General features: G+C 42.1%; 2 protein-coding genes across 3 annotated transcripts in view; one reads left to right on the forward strand and one right to left on the reverse strand.

Annotated features, from left to right (window-relative positions):
* CEP95 (centrosomal protein 95) overlaps positions 1 to 5,233 on the reverse strand; it is a 37,332-nt gene extending 32,099 nt beyond the window's left edge. For both annotated transcript variants that reach the window (XM_032241966.1, XM_032241967.1), the window contains exons 1-3: positions 4,863 to 5,233; positions 3,289 to 3,417; positions 1,752 to 1,859 (exon numbers count right to left, since the gene is read on the reverse strand). In XM_032241966.1, the coding sequence (XP_032097857.1) occupies positions 1,752 to 1,859; positions 3,289 to 3,417; positions 4,863 to 4,881 (256 nt within the window). In that variant the 5' untranslated portion in view covers positions 4,882 to 5,233. The remainder of the gene's footprint in view (positions 1 to 1,751; positions 1,860 to 3,288; positions 3,418 to 4,862) is intronic.
* Positions 5,234 to 5,598: 365 nt separating this feature from the next.
* DDX5 (DEAD-box helicase 5) lies at positions 5,599 to 13,718 on the forward strand. The gene is made up of 13 exons (XM_032241968.1): positions 5,599 to 5,884; positions 7,102 to 7,267; positions 7,626 to 7,722; positions 7,825 to 7,958; positions 8,077 to 8,142; positions 8,382 to 8,523; positions 8,609 to 8,769; positions 8,858 to 9,030; positions 9,448 to 9,558; positions 9,785 to 9,846; positions 9,938 to 9,997; positions 11,240 to 11,464; positions 11,676 to 13,718. The coding sequence occupies exons 1-13, from the start codon at positions 5,841 to 5,843 to the stop codon at positions 12,077 to 12,079; spliced, it is 1,845 nt and encodes a 614-aa protein (XP_032097859.1). The 5' UTR covers positions 5,599 to 5,840; the 3' UTR covers positions 12,080 to 13,718.
* The last annotated feature ends 4 nt before the right edge of the window (positions 13,719 to 13,722 follow it).

Consider the following 13,722-nt stretch of genomic DNA (forward strand, 5'->3'; position numbering starts at 1 on the left):
ATTGCAAAAAGAAAGGGAAACTATGGGAGTATCCCTCAAATTATCTGCAAACTGATTTAGCCACTGACTTACTCAGGACTACACTCAAAAGATTAAGACAGAGTATTTTACTCTTTCTGCAAACATTGTGTTCTTTTATCAAATTAAGGGATGTAAATCAGGACTTAGCCTGATTAACGTTTATCTCCTTTTACAACTATCAAAGAATAAATCAACAGTAGAAATCTTTTTATGATTATAGTTCCATGTCTTCAAGATTCCTGCTGTTCATCAGCTTGAAATAACTTACTGGAATAATCTTTCATTGATAAACATAAATTAAATACATATAACATAGGGACTTATAAATACATTTCGGTATGCTTGGTTTTAGAATGAAGCATAGTCCACTTTATTTTGGAGATTTAATTACAGCAAAAAATTTTTGAATAGATGTTTCAAAATTCAAAAACTGCAAAAATTATACAGTGAAAGTTCTTGTACCCTTGTCCAGCAACCCTGAGGTTCCCTTTGTTGGAGGCAATCAGTATTATGAGTTTCATGTATATGCTTCTGAAGAGTCCTTCTGATTGCAAACAACTGAGTATCTTCTCCACACCTTTGTTTTTACAAACACTAGCATACTTTGCACATTACCATTATAATTATACTACATTTTTCTCACATCACATATGCTAGAAATCGTTCCCCCGACACGGAACATTCAATCACAAAAGAGCATATTCAAATCATCTTTTACAGCGGCAGAGCAGTCCACTGTATGCAGCTATTATGCAGCTATCATGATTTACTTAACCAGTCCCTGCTAACAGACATTTAGGTGTTCCTAATTTCTAGCTATCACAAACAAGCAGCATTACTATGCTTTAAAATAAAACAACATGACCAGGCACAGTGGTTCAGGCCTGTAGTTCCAGCAATTTCAGAAGCTGAGCCAGGTGAGTCACCTGAGCCCAGGAGTTCCAGACCAGCCTGGGCAAATGGCAAAACTCTGTCCTTACAAAGAAGGCAAAAAAATTAGCCAGGCATGGTGGTATACACCTGTACTCCCAGCTACCCGGGAGGCTGAGGTGAGAGATCACCTGAGCTTAGGAGGTTGCGGCTGCAGTGAGCTGTGATTACGCCACTCCACTCCAGCCTGGGCAACTGAGTGAGACTCTGTCTCAAAAAATAAAAATACAGACCAGGAGTGGTGGCTCACACCTGGAATCCCAGCACTTTGGGAGGCCAAGGCAGGCAGATAACCTGAGGTCAGGAGTTCGAGAACAGCCTGACCAACATGGTGAAACCCCCATCTCAATAAATAAATAAATAAATAAAATTAAAATATACAAAACAACGTAACATAAAAACAAAAAACATACTTCAGGTCGGGTGTGGTGGCTCACGCCTGTAATCCAAGCACTTTGGAGGCCAAGGAGGGTGGATCACCTGAGGTCGGGAGTTCAAGACCAGCCTGGCCAATATGGTGAAACCCCGTCTTTAAAAAATAAAAAAAATAAAAATACTTCAAATTACCAGCTAGGATACTTATGTTTCAGACCCAGGTCAATCATAAAATCAATGTTCAGCTCTCCCAGAAAAGTTCTCATGTATGGACCTGACCTCTTATCAGTTGACTGTCTTAGCAAAATCTTACAATTTGGTCTATTCCATAAGCTTACTTATTTGGTTAAGTAAACAATGTCTATGGTTTTACTAAATTATTTTAATAAACTGCATAATTATGTGATAGTTAAATATATACCAACCTGTTATATGAGACAAGCTGACCTGCAGGTAATCCAAGGCCAGTGAATCAATTACTGCTTGTACATTGTGTGCATCATCCTCTTGACTCCCAGGAATAGCTATGAGGTCTGTGGGGGGTGGAGAAATCACAGAATTTTGTATCCATGAAAGGCCAAGTTTTCATCGAATTGTCTCTGACTAGGCTACTGAATAAGCTCAACTGCTAAAAAAGGAAGCTCTGCCCAAATAGAACATGCTATAAAGTACAAACAAAGTTCATAAATCCTGAACTCTACACAGCAGAATCTTTGGTTATTTACTGATTAAACTGATTTAACAATATTGGATATAGACTGGTTAAATATAGTTAAATATTACACCCAACCTATATATACATACATATACATATATACATAAACATGCTCTACAAGAATCACCATGCTAAGGAAGGTAAAGTGGCCCCTAAATTCAAAGAGATGCTAATAGCCTAATAAGGGAGGCCAGACAAGAGACTTTAACCCATAACTGTGGGGGGGGGAGGGAAAGAAAGAGTGAGAGTGAGTGAGTGACTGAGTGAGTGAGTGAGAGAGAGACAGACAGACACACCACACAGCAGGCATTCAAGGAGGGTTCTTACACACATGCATATATGTACGTTTATTTATTTATTGAGACAGGGTCTCCCTCTGTTGCCCAGGCTGGAGTGCAGTGGCATGATCTTGACTCATTGTAACTTCCACCTCCCAGGCTCAAGCAATTCTCTTGCCTCAGCCTCCCGAGTAGTTGGGACTACAGGCAATTTTTCTATTTTTAGCAGAGATGCGGTTTTGCCATGTAGGCCAGGCTGGTCTGGAACTTCTGGCCTCAGGTGATCCACCCACCTCAAGTGATCAGCCTCCTAAAGTGCTACAATTACACGCGTTAGCCACCACACCTGGCCATTGTAAGTCCTTTTAAATACCCAACTAGAAGTACTGGTATCTAGATTTAAAAGGCCAGCACAGGCTGGGTGTGGTGGCTCATGCCTGTAATCCTATCACTTTGGGAGGTGGACACAGGAGGATCACTTAAGCTCAGGAGTTGGAGACCACCGTGGTCTTGAACAAAGTGAGATGATGGGCAAGATGAAAAGGCATATGTGCTTAACTGTCTTGGGAAATTAGGTACATCAGGTACAAACATCAATTCTTATCCCTAGTACTGGTTAAGTAACAGGATCCAACAAATTCCGAAGTTCCACTCAATTTTAGATGAAGGTACATTTACAGAAAGGATGTGACTTTCACAAGGCATTAGGCATGATTGGATTAAGCTGTGATTATCAAGAGCCCTCAAACAGATCTGCTCAAGGCCATTATTATAAGTGGGTTCCATCGGGTATTCCTTAAGAAATATTTAAATTATATAATATACAAAATTAAATACAATTTAATATACAACATTAAAATAAAGATGTAGGCAAAGAGAAAGTGAAATTTTATAAATACCAAAGCCTCTAAAGGACCAAAAACTTTTGACGTAAGATACAGGCAAAATTACTCCTTTTAGTATTCTTACCTGGTACCTTTTCTCCCAAAATAGACTGATAAAGGGCAATAAAAACATTAGCATCACAGTCTTCAAGTTCACGTATTCTCAGATGTATGTGACACTTAAAAAGAAGGTTATTGGCAATGGTTACCCACTCTGTTGGGAAAAAGAGGAAAAGATCAGTCTTAAAAACCACCAGAAAAAAATCACACATTTTAAAAAATCCAACCACCATGCCCCTCCCCCCAAAAAAACAGACACTGAACTTTGTAGAAGATAAGGAATTTGATTGTTACAGAATTTCAAAAACTCTTCTAAGGCATGATTTTTGAAAAGATGTATTTAATTTCTTGGAATGACTTCCAGAGTGCTGTAACTTCTATATAGCCAAAACTATATAATGCAAATTTAACTGCTACTGTTGCAGCCTAAATCTTAAGTTAAATAAGTATTACATGGGTGTTTTTAGTTAAAACATATTTACAAGTAAAGGAGAATACTGTGTCATAAACAGTTTAATGATAATCCGAGGTTACTAGAAACTCATTAATGGATGTTGCTTCAAACTCCCAATAGTATTGGTCGTGTGTTTCCCCAATTATCCTGTGCAAGTGAGGATTTCTCCAGTGCCCGAACATGTGGTGATTAAACTTAGGCTATTAAGAACTGGTATAATGACAGTATCAACACTAATACATTTATAAGTTTTTCTTTTTTATTATGCTAATCTAGATGAAAGAAAATATGGAAGTACATGAAAACATCCCTAAACACAGAATTATCAATACTGTTGAGCTTTCCTGTGCTCCAGACTCCCCTCCCCCAGATATTGCTGGGGTTTGCAAAGTTTAACGGTTTCTCTACCAAAAGTAACTTAGCTTAAAATACTTGTTCCCTGAAATGCCTGGCGATTGATAGGAAAGCACTTTCCTTCGGTACTAGAAACAAACGTCTCCACAATATTCTGTACACAACGTTCTGGAAACAAGTGAGTGTGTGTATCTTCCATGCACATAATCCTCCTCCCCACGCCCATTTCTCACAGTTGGCCAAACCGTGACAACTGGTTTGTAAGCAGTCCTGGCGAAAAGGATGAAAGCGTCCTAGACAACCAAATTCGCTTTTCAAAAGCGGTGCTTGACAAAGCTCATGACTTTAAAGGCCACTGAAGAGAAAAAAGCACCACTATTCCACTTCGACATGGGCATCAACAAATCTTAAGGTGCTGTTCCTTTAAAGGCCAATACAAAAGTAGGTACGACCTCAGGGCCCACAGTGCAAGGGCGGAGGGCACACGGACAGCGGCCAGACACAGAAGGACAAGTCCGGGGACGACCCTTCTGGTTGCTCTTTTTGCACCCAGGACCCGAGTGTGCTACCAGGCTCGCCCCAGTGCCTCTCTCTCTCCCACCACCTATAACTGTTCCACAGCCTCAAAGCGAAGGACAAAAGCTGAGAGACCCTATCCAGAGACCCCGCCACCGCGACGCGGCGTCTGACAGTCACGAGTCCCGCCTAGACCCAGTCCGGGCCAGCCCAAGGCCTCCCTGAAGCTGGACGGCCTCAGTCTACACCAAACGGGACCCCAGGTCGACACTCACCAGCCTCCGAGCAAGCCATGTCTTGGAGGCAGTATGCCCCCGGACTCCAACACCGCCAGGCAGGCTACGGTGTCCTGGAAGAGCCTATCCACACAGACCCGACGCTGGGAGGCGGGCGAACGAACCCAAGCGCAGGGAAGGAGGCGTGAAAGAGGGAGGGACATCAAAAGGGCTGCTCGCCGCTTATTGGTCACAGAGGAGCACTTCCTTTCACAGCACGTGCCAGGGGGGCGGTTTGCGGAGTTTAGAGACCATTCTCCGCCGGCCAGAACCCGGTAGATGATTGTCAGACCCGTGGGTCCGACGATCCAAGTCAGCTGGCGGCCCAGGCGGGTCCTGGGGCGTTTGAAGCGCACTTCCGGTGACCTATTTCGTTAGGTATCCCTCCGCCGACGTCAACGGAGAAGTAGTGCGGCCCGCTGACCGGTGGGCGGGGTGGTACAGTCACGTGACACGCCAGTCCCCGCCTGCCATTTGGTTACGGGCGTGAGGGCTCTTTGGAGACATAAACATCTCCGAATGGGGAGGGTTGGCTGGTGTGGGCTGGCTGTTTTATCATCTGGCTGGGCCTGGGAAAGGGCGGGGTGGCTTGTTTGAGGTGTGGAAAGACGAGAAGAAGGTGAGGTCAAAAGAGTGCAGAATGACGCATCCCTGTGGTGGATGGGCCCTGGGCGACCCCGGAGCGCCGGCTGGCGCTGCGGCTTCTGCGCGAGGGGCGGGGCGATTAGGTCATAGAGCAGATCCCAGCGTTCCTTGCGGCGTAGGAGGCGGTCCAGACTATAAAAGCGGCTGCCGGAAAGCGGCCGGCACCTCATTCATTTTCACCGGTCTCTGGGCGTGCAGCTCCGGCTTGTGTCATCGTTGTTCCTCCTCCGCTGCCGCCCCCGCAAGGCTTCGCCGTTGTCGAGGCCATTTCCAGCGTCTCGTCGCACCCTTTTCTCTGTACTTCGTTCCCCGCCAACCGCAACCATTGACGCCATGTCAGGTTATTCGAGTGACCGAGATCGCGGCCGGGATCGAGGGTGAGTGTGGAAGCCGAGCTGTCAGGCCTAGCGGGTGGGGGATGGGAGGGCGGGTGAGGGTGGCGGCCGGCGGGGACTTTGGGACTCGGACTCGGCCTTTCCGGACTCTCCTGGGGCCTTGTCTCTCAAAGACTAACGCCATTTTGATAATCACGTAACAGTGATTGGGAGAGATTTACCGGCGTAGTGTCCTTAAGCTCACTTTTTGTGTGGGGATTAGGAAGCCGTCGGGGCCGCTGCCATTTGGTAGCTAGCTGTTGGAGGAATTCAGAGGGAGCGTATTGTGCGAAGGAAAGCACGACGCTTCGAGTAGGACGAAGTAGCAGCTGTTAGATTCTGCTTTTCGGGAGGTGTTTTTGGGGTGGCCGGGTATTCTGTGGGAGCGAGAGGACCACTTCCAAAGCCACTGATGCTGTGGGGGTAGGAGGGCGGTCGGCAGTGCCGGCATCAGCCATGTGTCTGAGTCTCGGGTACAAAATGCCGGCCTCGGACATGGCGGCGGCGCCTTTGTTACCCCGCCCGGCGGAGGAGCTCAAAATGGCAGCGTCGAGAAAATGTGGCGCAGAGAGAAATGCGAGACAAAGGGGGAAGCGCCGCCCCAGCGGGAACGCCGCCCGGCCGGCTCCGCCCGGGCCGGGACTCCTCCCCCGGTAATCGCCGGCTCCTCCTTTTCTTTTTTCCTGCGTTATATAATTTTGATTCGTTGATCGGGAGCTCTACCGCGGCATCCCCCCACCTCGGTTTGCTAGCAGAGGTGTTTGCGAGAAAACCCTTGTTCTGGTCTCTCTGTACTGTCTCGATTCTTACCTCCAAAGCTCTTTGGCTTGAAAACGGCCATATAAGTAACATCGTTGGGATGCTCTTCGGTTCGTGTATCCTTGTTGTTCTTGATACTTAATTGTTAGACTGGTGGGGAAGATTATAGTAACCACGAGAAGTGGTGTGTATGCGAAATTATGGCATCTGGGCGGCAAGTTTCCGACTTGATAAATCCCGGGCTGTTTACATGGCCTAAGTAATGTGTACTTGGCACTACTAGAAATGTTAATTGTTGGTAAGAGAAAGACTACCGCTAAGGACAGTGCTAGGTTTACTAAACCTCTTGAGGTCGTTTTTCAGTCATCTGTAGCTTGTGTCAAGGGATGGTAAACAAATCTGTACAGAAGCCTGTATTTAGGTATTTGAAAAATGTGAATAACGTTTTTTCTTCATTTCAGGTTTGGTGCACCTCGATTTGGAGGGAGCAGGGCAGGGCCTTTATCTGGAAAGAAGTTTGGAAACCCTGGGGAGAAACTAGTTAAAAAGAAGTGGAACCTTGATGAGCTGCCCAAATTTGAGAAGAATTTTTATCAGGAGCACCCTGATTTGGCTAGGCGCACAGCAGTGAGTAAATTCATGTGTGTTCATCAGGCTGTAACTGAGTAATGGATTCTAGTAAATGAAAATCTGACAGGTGTTTTGCAAATGATTCAATTTTGGTTGAGTTACATTTTTTGACTTCATAATTGGGAAGGTTGTGACTCACTTTTGGAAATAGGTGGCTTTGGGGTTTTTTTTTTACTTAATTAAGCTGAGAATAACATAATAAACTGTTCTTTTGCCATATAGTGTTTTCATATGTGGGCAAGATAAAAACGAAAGCTACTTTAGTTACTCAATTACGAATTTAGGGGCTTACCAGTTACATTTAGCTAGGGGTGGTTGCCATGAACTTTAAGACTGTGACAATTTGTTTTTGCAGCAAGAGGTGGAAACATACAGAAGAAGCAAGGAGATTACAGTTAGAGGTCACAACTGCCCGAAACCAGTTCTAAATTTTTATGAAGCCAATTTCCCTGGTAATTCTAGTTTTCAGTTCTACCTACCACTGGGCTTTTGTTCCCACCCACCCCCTCTTTTACTTGGCATTACTAATTTTTACTAAATATCTGTCACTGTAGCAAATGTCATGGATGTTATTGCAAGACAGAACTTTACTGAGCCTACTGCTATTCAAGCTCAGGGATGGCCAGTTGCTCTAAGTGGATTGGATATGGTTGGAGTAGCACAGACTGGATCTGGGAAAACATTGTCTGTAAGTTTGAGGGAACTCTTGAGTTGATCTGATATATGCAAAAAAAAATGGAATGGTAATTTAAAAACTGGAATATTTTAATATAATTTTTGTTTGTTCCCACCTTCACCCAATATAGTATTTGCTTCCTGCCATTGTCCACATCAATCATCAGCCATTCCTAGAGAGAGGCGATGGGCCTATTGTAAGTATATATTTGTATCTTTTGATTAAAGCATAACGTATAGATTTCTAGACTGCATAGCAAAAAACAATCATTTGTGGTGGTTTTATATAGAGGTTAGCTCACCTTATTTAGTTGAAGCTGCTTTGGGTATTGGACAACACATATTTAGAAAGGATCTGCAAGCATAAGTTAGTAGTTATAAGTTAGTTTAAAACTAGTATCCAAGTTTGTGCTGAAAGTTGTTTCTCTTTCCTTAGTGTTTGGTGCTGGCACCAACTCGGGAACTGGCCCAACAGGTGCAGCAAGTAGCTGCTGAATATTGTAGAGCGTGTCGCTTGAAGTCTACTTGTATCTATGGTGGTGCTCCCAAGGGACCACAAATACGTGATTTGGAAAGAGGTAGATAATGAAAAGGGTTTTATTTGTTAGTAGGTGCTAAATATCCTAGGTATTGTAGTTACAGTTGTGTGTTTAACAATTAAAGGTGTGGAAATCTGTATTGCAACACCTGGAAGGCTGATTGACTTTTTAGAGTGTGGGAAGACCAATCTGAGAAGAACCACCTACCTTGTCCTTGATGAAGCAGATAGAATGCTTGATATGGGCTTTGAACCCCAAATAAGGAAGATTGTGGATCAGATAAGAGTAAGTGTCCTTCTAAATATGTGCTCAAATTCAATTCTGTTTTGGCTTTTAAGTCCGATGCTAATTCTACCCCACTCCAATCCATTAGCCTGATAGGCAAACTCTAATGTGGAGTGCGACTTGGCCAAAAGAAGTAAGACAGCTTGCTGAAGATTTTCTGAAAGACTATATTCATATAAACATTGGTGCCCTTGAACTGAGTGCAAACCACAACATTCTTCAGATTGTGGATGTGTGTCATGATGTAGAAAAGGATGAAAAGTAAGTTTTAATTAACTCTGCTATGTTTGCTAACAAGTTCGCTGTAAAATTGAGAGATTATTGATGTTGTTAGGTTATTTCAGTTGGTGTGATCTACTTCATTTAGTGTTAGCCTATTAATCCTTTTGAAAATCTCTTGAATCCTTCAAATAATTGACTGTCATCATTTATAGCATTCCTATGGAAGAAATTCTTGTGTCCCCTCGTTGACTTAAGGACCAAGGGTCCAACTACTTGTTAACTGCTTGGGTTAGCAGGTGTTTCTTCTTTGACTTCCAGCCATGTAAATTAAACCTAATGTTTTGCTGACCGTAAATGTGTGGCCATAGCGATGGTCTTTTAAAACTCAGGATTTTCCAGGGGAGGGTAAATCAAAAAAAAAAAAAAAAAAGAATTTTCCTTTTTCTGTTTTACTAGACTAATTCGTCTAATGGAAGAGATCATGAGTGAGAAGGAGAATAAAACCATTGTTTTTGTTGAGACCAAAAGAAGATGTGATGAGCTTACCAGAAAAATGAGGAGAGATGGGTATGTGTGGGCTCCTGCATCGAAGCAGATTTATTAGAACTGAGCTTAAGAAAGGGCAAAGTTGGATCAGGAACAGTTGATTTAAGTTTCATATCTGATAGTGTAGGTAAAACGATGTATGTTACTTGTTGGTGAAATTAAAGAGATCTGTGAATAAAGTGATTAAGCAGTTGAGTCTTGAGGTTTTCAATGTGAGTTTAATAATGCAACTTGTCTTTTGACTTAGGTGGCCTGCCATGGGTATCCATGGTGACAAGAGTCAACAAGAGCGTGACTGGGTTCTAAATGGTAAATATTTCAAATGCAGCTTTTCCCCTTCCTTAATCTAGCTAGAATTCTGCTCAGATAATTGATCATCTGTATGCCTTCCTTTTTGTAGAATTCAAACATGGAAAAGCTCCTATTCTGATTGCTACAGATGTGGCCTCCAGAGGGCTAGGTTAGTACAAACTCGCATTCATGGCTTGGTTTCCCAGAAGATCTCCATTTAACTTTTTTAAAGAAAGTTTATTGCTTTCTTTAACCTTTGCATTTTTTCTAAGTTTTTTTTCACATAAAGGTGCAGTCTTTGTGGCAAGGCCTAGGCATGACAATCGGAGGACTCGAGGGGGATGGAGGACTAGTGATCGGCTGGCTGCTTCCAGTCGATTAGAGAGGTGAAAAGCTGAACGTGTGCCAGTAATCTTCAAAAGGCAGAACATACCACCTCTGCCCCGTAAACTGTTCTCTCCGAGGGAAAATAAGGAAGTTATCCTCACAGTTCACTGCCGTGGTATTTCTTCTGTCCCATGCTTTGCATGACTGCCATGGTACAGCATTGTTTCAAACTGTTCACTGTGATCTGTGGGTCTTTGAGTTTCAGTGAGTTTGCTGAAATGTCGAAGAAATATTTCCAAACTTCAATGTTCAATGAAATTTTTGTTCAAGTTTGAAATGGAGAGAGCAGCTTTAAAAGGTACTAAAGCCTTTTACAAATTGGTGAGTACTGGCACATGAGATGTAGAGCAGGAGCAACTTCTCACACTTAAGTCAGTGGGAAAAGAAAGTGCTTTGAAAGTTCCTCCCTCACCTACACAGTAGTCGTCATGTCGAGACCTGCCAGAGAGAGACACATTCTCAAGTGAATCCTGGCTTCTTCGAAGCGCTTGCCTAGACGAGACACAGTGCATAAAAACAACTTTTGGGGGACAGGTATGTTTTCTTGCAGCTGCGGTTGTAAGGTCTTGGCAAGACAAGCAGTGTGGCCAGAGAATTTTGAACTTCTGATAAATGTGTAATGCAAAGGACCTTGTACATTTTTTTGTTTCAAGGTCCTCAAAATGAGCACATGAAGAGGTTGCTGTGAAACTTTAAGTGGCCCTACTGCGCAGAAGCATTCAGATGTCACTTGATGATCTGTAAGGGAACTTGCTGATTTGGGAATGTGCTAGGGAATACACATTCCTTTTGACAGGGTCTGTCATTGGGTGGGTGAAGACTTAACACAGATGACATGTGCTTTTTTTTCTTTTTTCAATCTCAAATGGTATTCCTACAGGGAATGGATAACCATTTTAACTGTATTTTTTGCAGCCCGTACCTTCTTGGGAATACAATTGTCTAACTTTTTATTTTTGGTCTGGCTGTTGTGGTGTGCAAAACTCCGTACATTGCTATTTTGCCACACTGCAACACCTTACAGATGTGGAAGATGTGAAATTTGTCATCAATTATGACTACCCTAACTCCTCAGAGGATTATATTCATCGAATTGGAAGAACTGCTCGCAGTACCAAAACAGGCACAGCATACACTTTCTTTACACCTAATAACATAAAGCAAGTGAGCGACCTTATCTCTGTGCTTCGTGAAGCTAATCAAGCAATTAATCCCAAGTTGCTTCAGTTGGTCGAAGACAGAGGTTCAGGTAAGGATGACTGATAGGAAATGTTGGTAGTTATGAGTCACATCATTGTCTACAAATCCATTTAAGTGGTATTGGAGGGTGAGTAAAACCTTGAATGTGAAAACTTGTAAAACGCATTTCAAACCTACAATGAATAGATAACAATTCTTTCTGTCCGCAGTTACTTGTGTCATAGACATAATTGATCAATTTGCAATTGTTTTCTTGACAGGTCGTTCCAGGGGTAGAGGAGGCATGAAGGATGACCGTCGAGACAGATACTCTGCGGGCAAAAGGGGTGGATTTAATACCTTTAGAGACAGGGAAAATTATGACAGAGGTTACTCTAGCCTGCTTAAAAGAGATTTTGGGGCAAAAACTCAGAATGGTGTTTACAGTGCTGCAAATTACACCAATGGGAGCTTTGGAAGTAATTTTGTGTCTGCTGGTATACAGACCAGTTTTAGGACTGGTAATCCAACAGGGACTTACCAGAATGGTTATGATAGCACTCAGCAATACGGAAGTAATGTTCCAAATATGCACAATGGTATGAACCAACAGGCATATGCATATCCTGCTACTGCAGCTGCACCTATGATTGGTTATCCAATGCCAACAGGATATTCTCAATAAGACTTTAGAAGCATATGTAAATGTCTGTTTTTCATAATTGCTCTTTATATTGTGTGTTATCAGACAAGATGATAGTTATTTAAGAAACATGGGAATTGCAGAAATGACTGCAGTGCAGCAGTAATTATGGTGCACTTTTTCGCTATTTAAGTTGGATATTTCTCTACATTCCTGAAACAATTTTTAGGTTTTTTTTGTACTAGAAAATGCAGGCAGTGTTTTCACAAAAGTAATGTACAGTGATTTGAAATACAATAAATGAAGGCAATGCATGGCCTTCCAATAAAAAATATTTGAAGACTGAATTAAGTGGAAATTGTACTTTATTTTACATATGTCATGTAAACTTTGCTTAGATGATTTTTTTAAATCATGAAAACAAATGACTGCTCCTTTTTATTTAATTTGGGAGGCGGTGGGGAATCAGAAGGCCCTTCTTTACAATGAGCTATTCATATTGCTGGAGTCAAAATGAATTAATTTAGGTGAATTTTTAATTATGGATAAATTGGATAAAAGCTTTGTTAGCTCCCAACGTCAGGGGAGTCATTTAATATTCTGTTTCCTTATTTGCTAGTATGGTTAAATGAGAAAATAGTAAAATAGATACAAAGTCATCTGTATAATGTGAGAACGTGGATGACTTTGTTTTGCAGATTTATAATTTAAAAAACTCCAAATAACTGGCGTTTTCACGAGATTTATATTCATGCTCTTGGCTATACCGTGAATTACTGAAATGTTGAATGAACCTGGGAAAGACGTTAGTCCTTTAAGATGACCAAGAGCTAAGCCTGAGTCTCCTTGATTGAATTTGCACAATGTCCTTAGTGCAGGTTGCTTGTAGATTCTCGTTTTCACAGGCTCCCTGGGGCTCTTTTCACTTTAGTCACACTGGGAGTCATGAATGTCTTTCCAATAATTCAGGGAATTCTAGAGATCTTCAAACTGTAAGGTCTATTCATACTCTAACACTAGGAAAAAACCTCATTAAAATTAATGGCTAATCAGGAGGCAACATAACCAAAAGCACAGTGAATACAAGTTTTCATGTTAGATTCAACATGGGTTTATTGCTAGACCCAGGGGATAGCTTTAGATTTAACTTTGGCTCACCAACCTAACTTTCTGATCATTTATTTCAGTGATAGCTAGAAATGGGTCTGAATGTTTTCCCAGAGTCTGAGATATGTGTCTTGCCGGAAGAGAGGTCTCGAGGAGACTTCATTTAAATTCTGATTATTGGACTGAGGCTTTAATTGTTAATGCCTTATGTCAAATGTAAAGTTAGATTTTGCTAGGTCTGGGATGGGGAGTGATATTTCTAGAACTTAAGACATTGAAAACTAATTCAGCCTCTAGTAACCTGGATGGTTTTCAGTGGCATGGTTAGTCAAATTCATGGTTTTAAACTTAGAAGCAGCTTTTGTGGGAGGCGGGTAGGTTGGAGCATTTATTACATATTTTACTGTTTAATGTCTAACCGTGGGCCTTTTAATTTGTAAACACTGAAATGATTTGTGGGACTGTGGAAAACATTTACCTATTTACTTTTGAAGTTTTAAAAGACAGTCCACTTTTTAGCATGTGTGTTGTGTCCAGCCTGTGGTTGTCTTAATAAATGTGATTTTTCTCCCCATTCT

This window comes from Sapajus apella, unplaced genomic scaffold (assembly GCF_009761245.1).
Source record: "Sapajus apella isolate SASKATOON/1434 unplaced genomic scaffold, GSC_monkey_1.0 scaffold48, whole genome shotgun sequence".
NCBI classification, from domain to species: domain Eukaryota; kingdom Metazoa; phylum Chordata; class Mammalia; order Primates; family Cebidae; genus Sapajus; species Sapajus apella.

Excerpts from the sequence above, each read along its gene's own strand:
- DDX5 (XM_032241968.1), top strand. The coding sequence starts at position 5,841 with ATGTCAGGTTATTCGAGTGACCGAGATCGCGGCCGGGATCGAGG. Across the intron at positions 5,885-7,101 it reads GATCGCGGCCGGGATCGAGG|GTTTGGTGCACCTCGATTTG; the intron begins GTGAGTGTGGAA and ends TCTTCATTTCAG. Across the intron at positions 8,143-8,381 it reads AGAGAGGCGATGGGCCTATT|TGTTTGGTGCTGGCACCAAC; the intron begins GTAAGTATATAT and ends CTCTTTCCTTAG.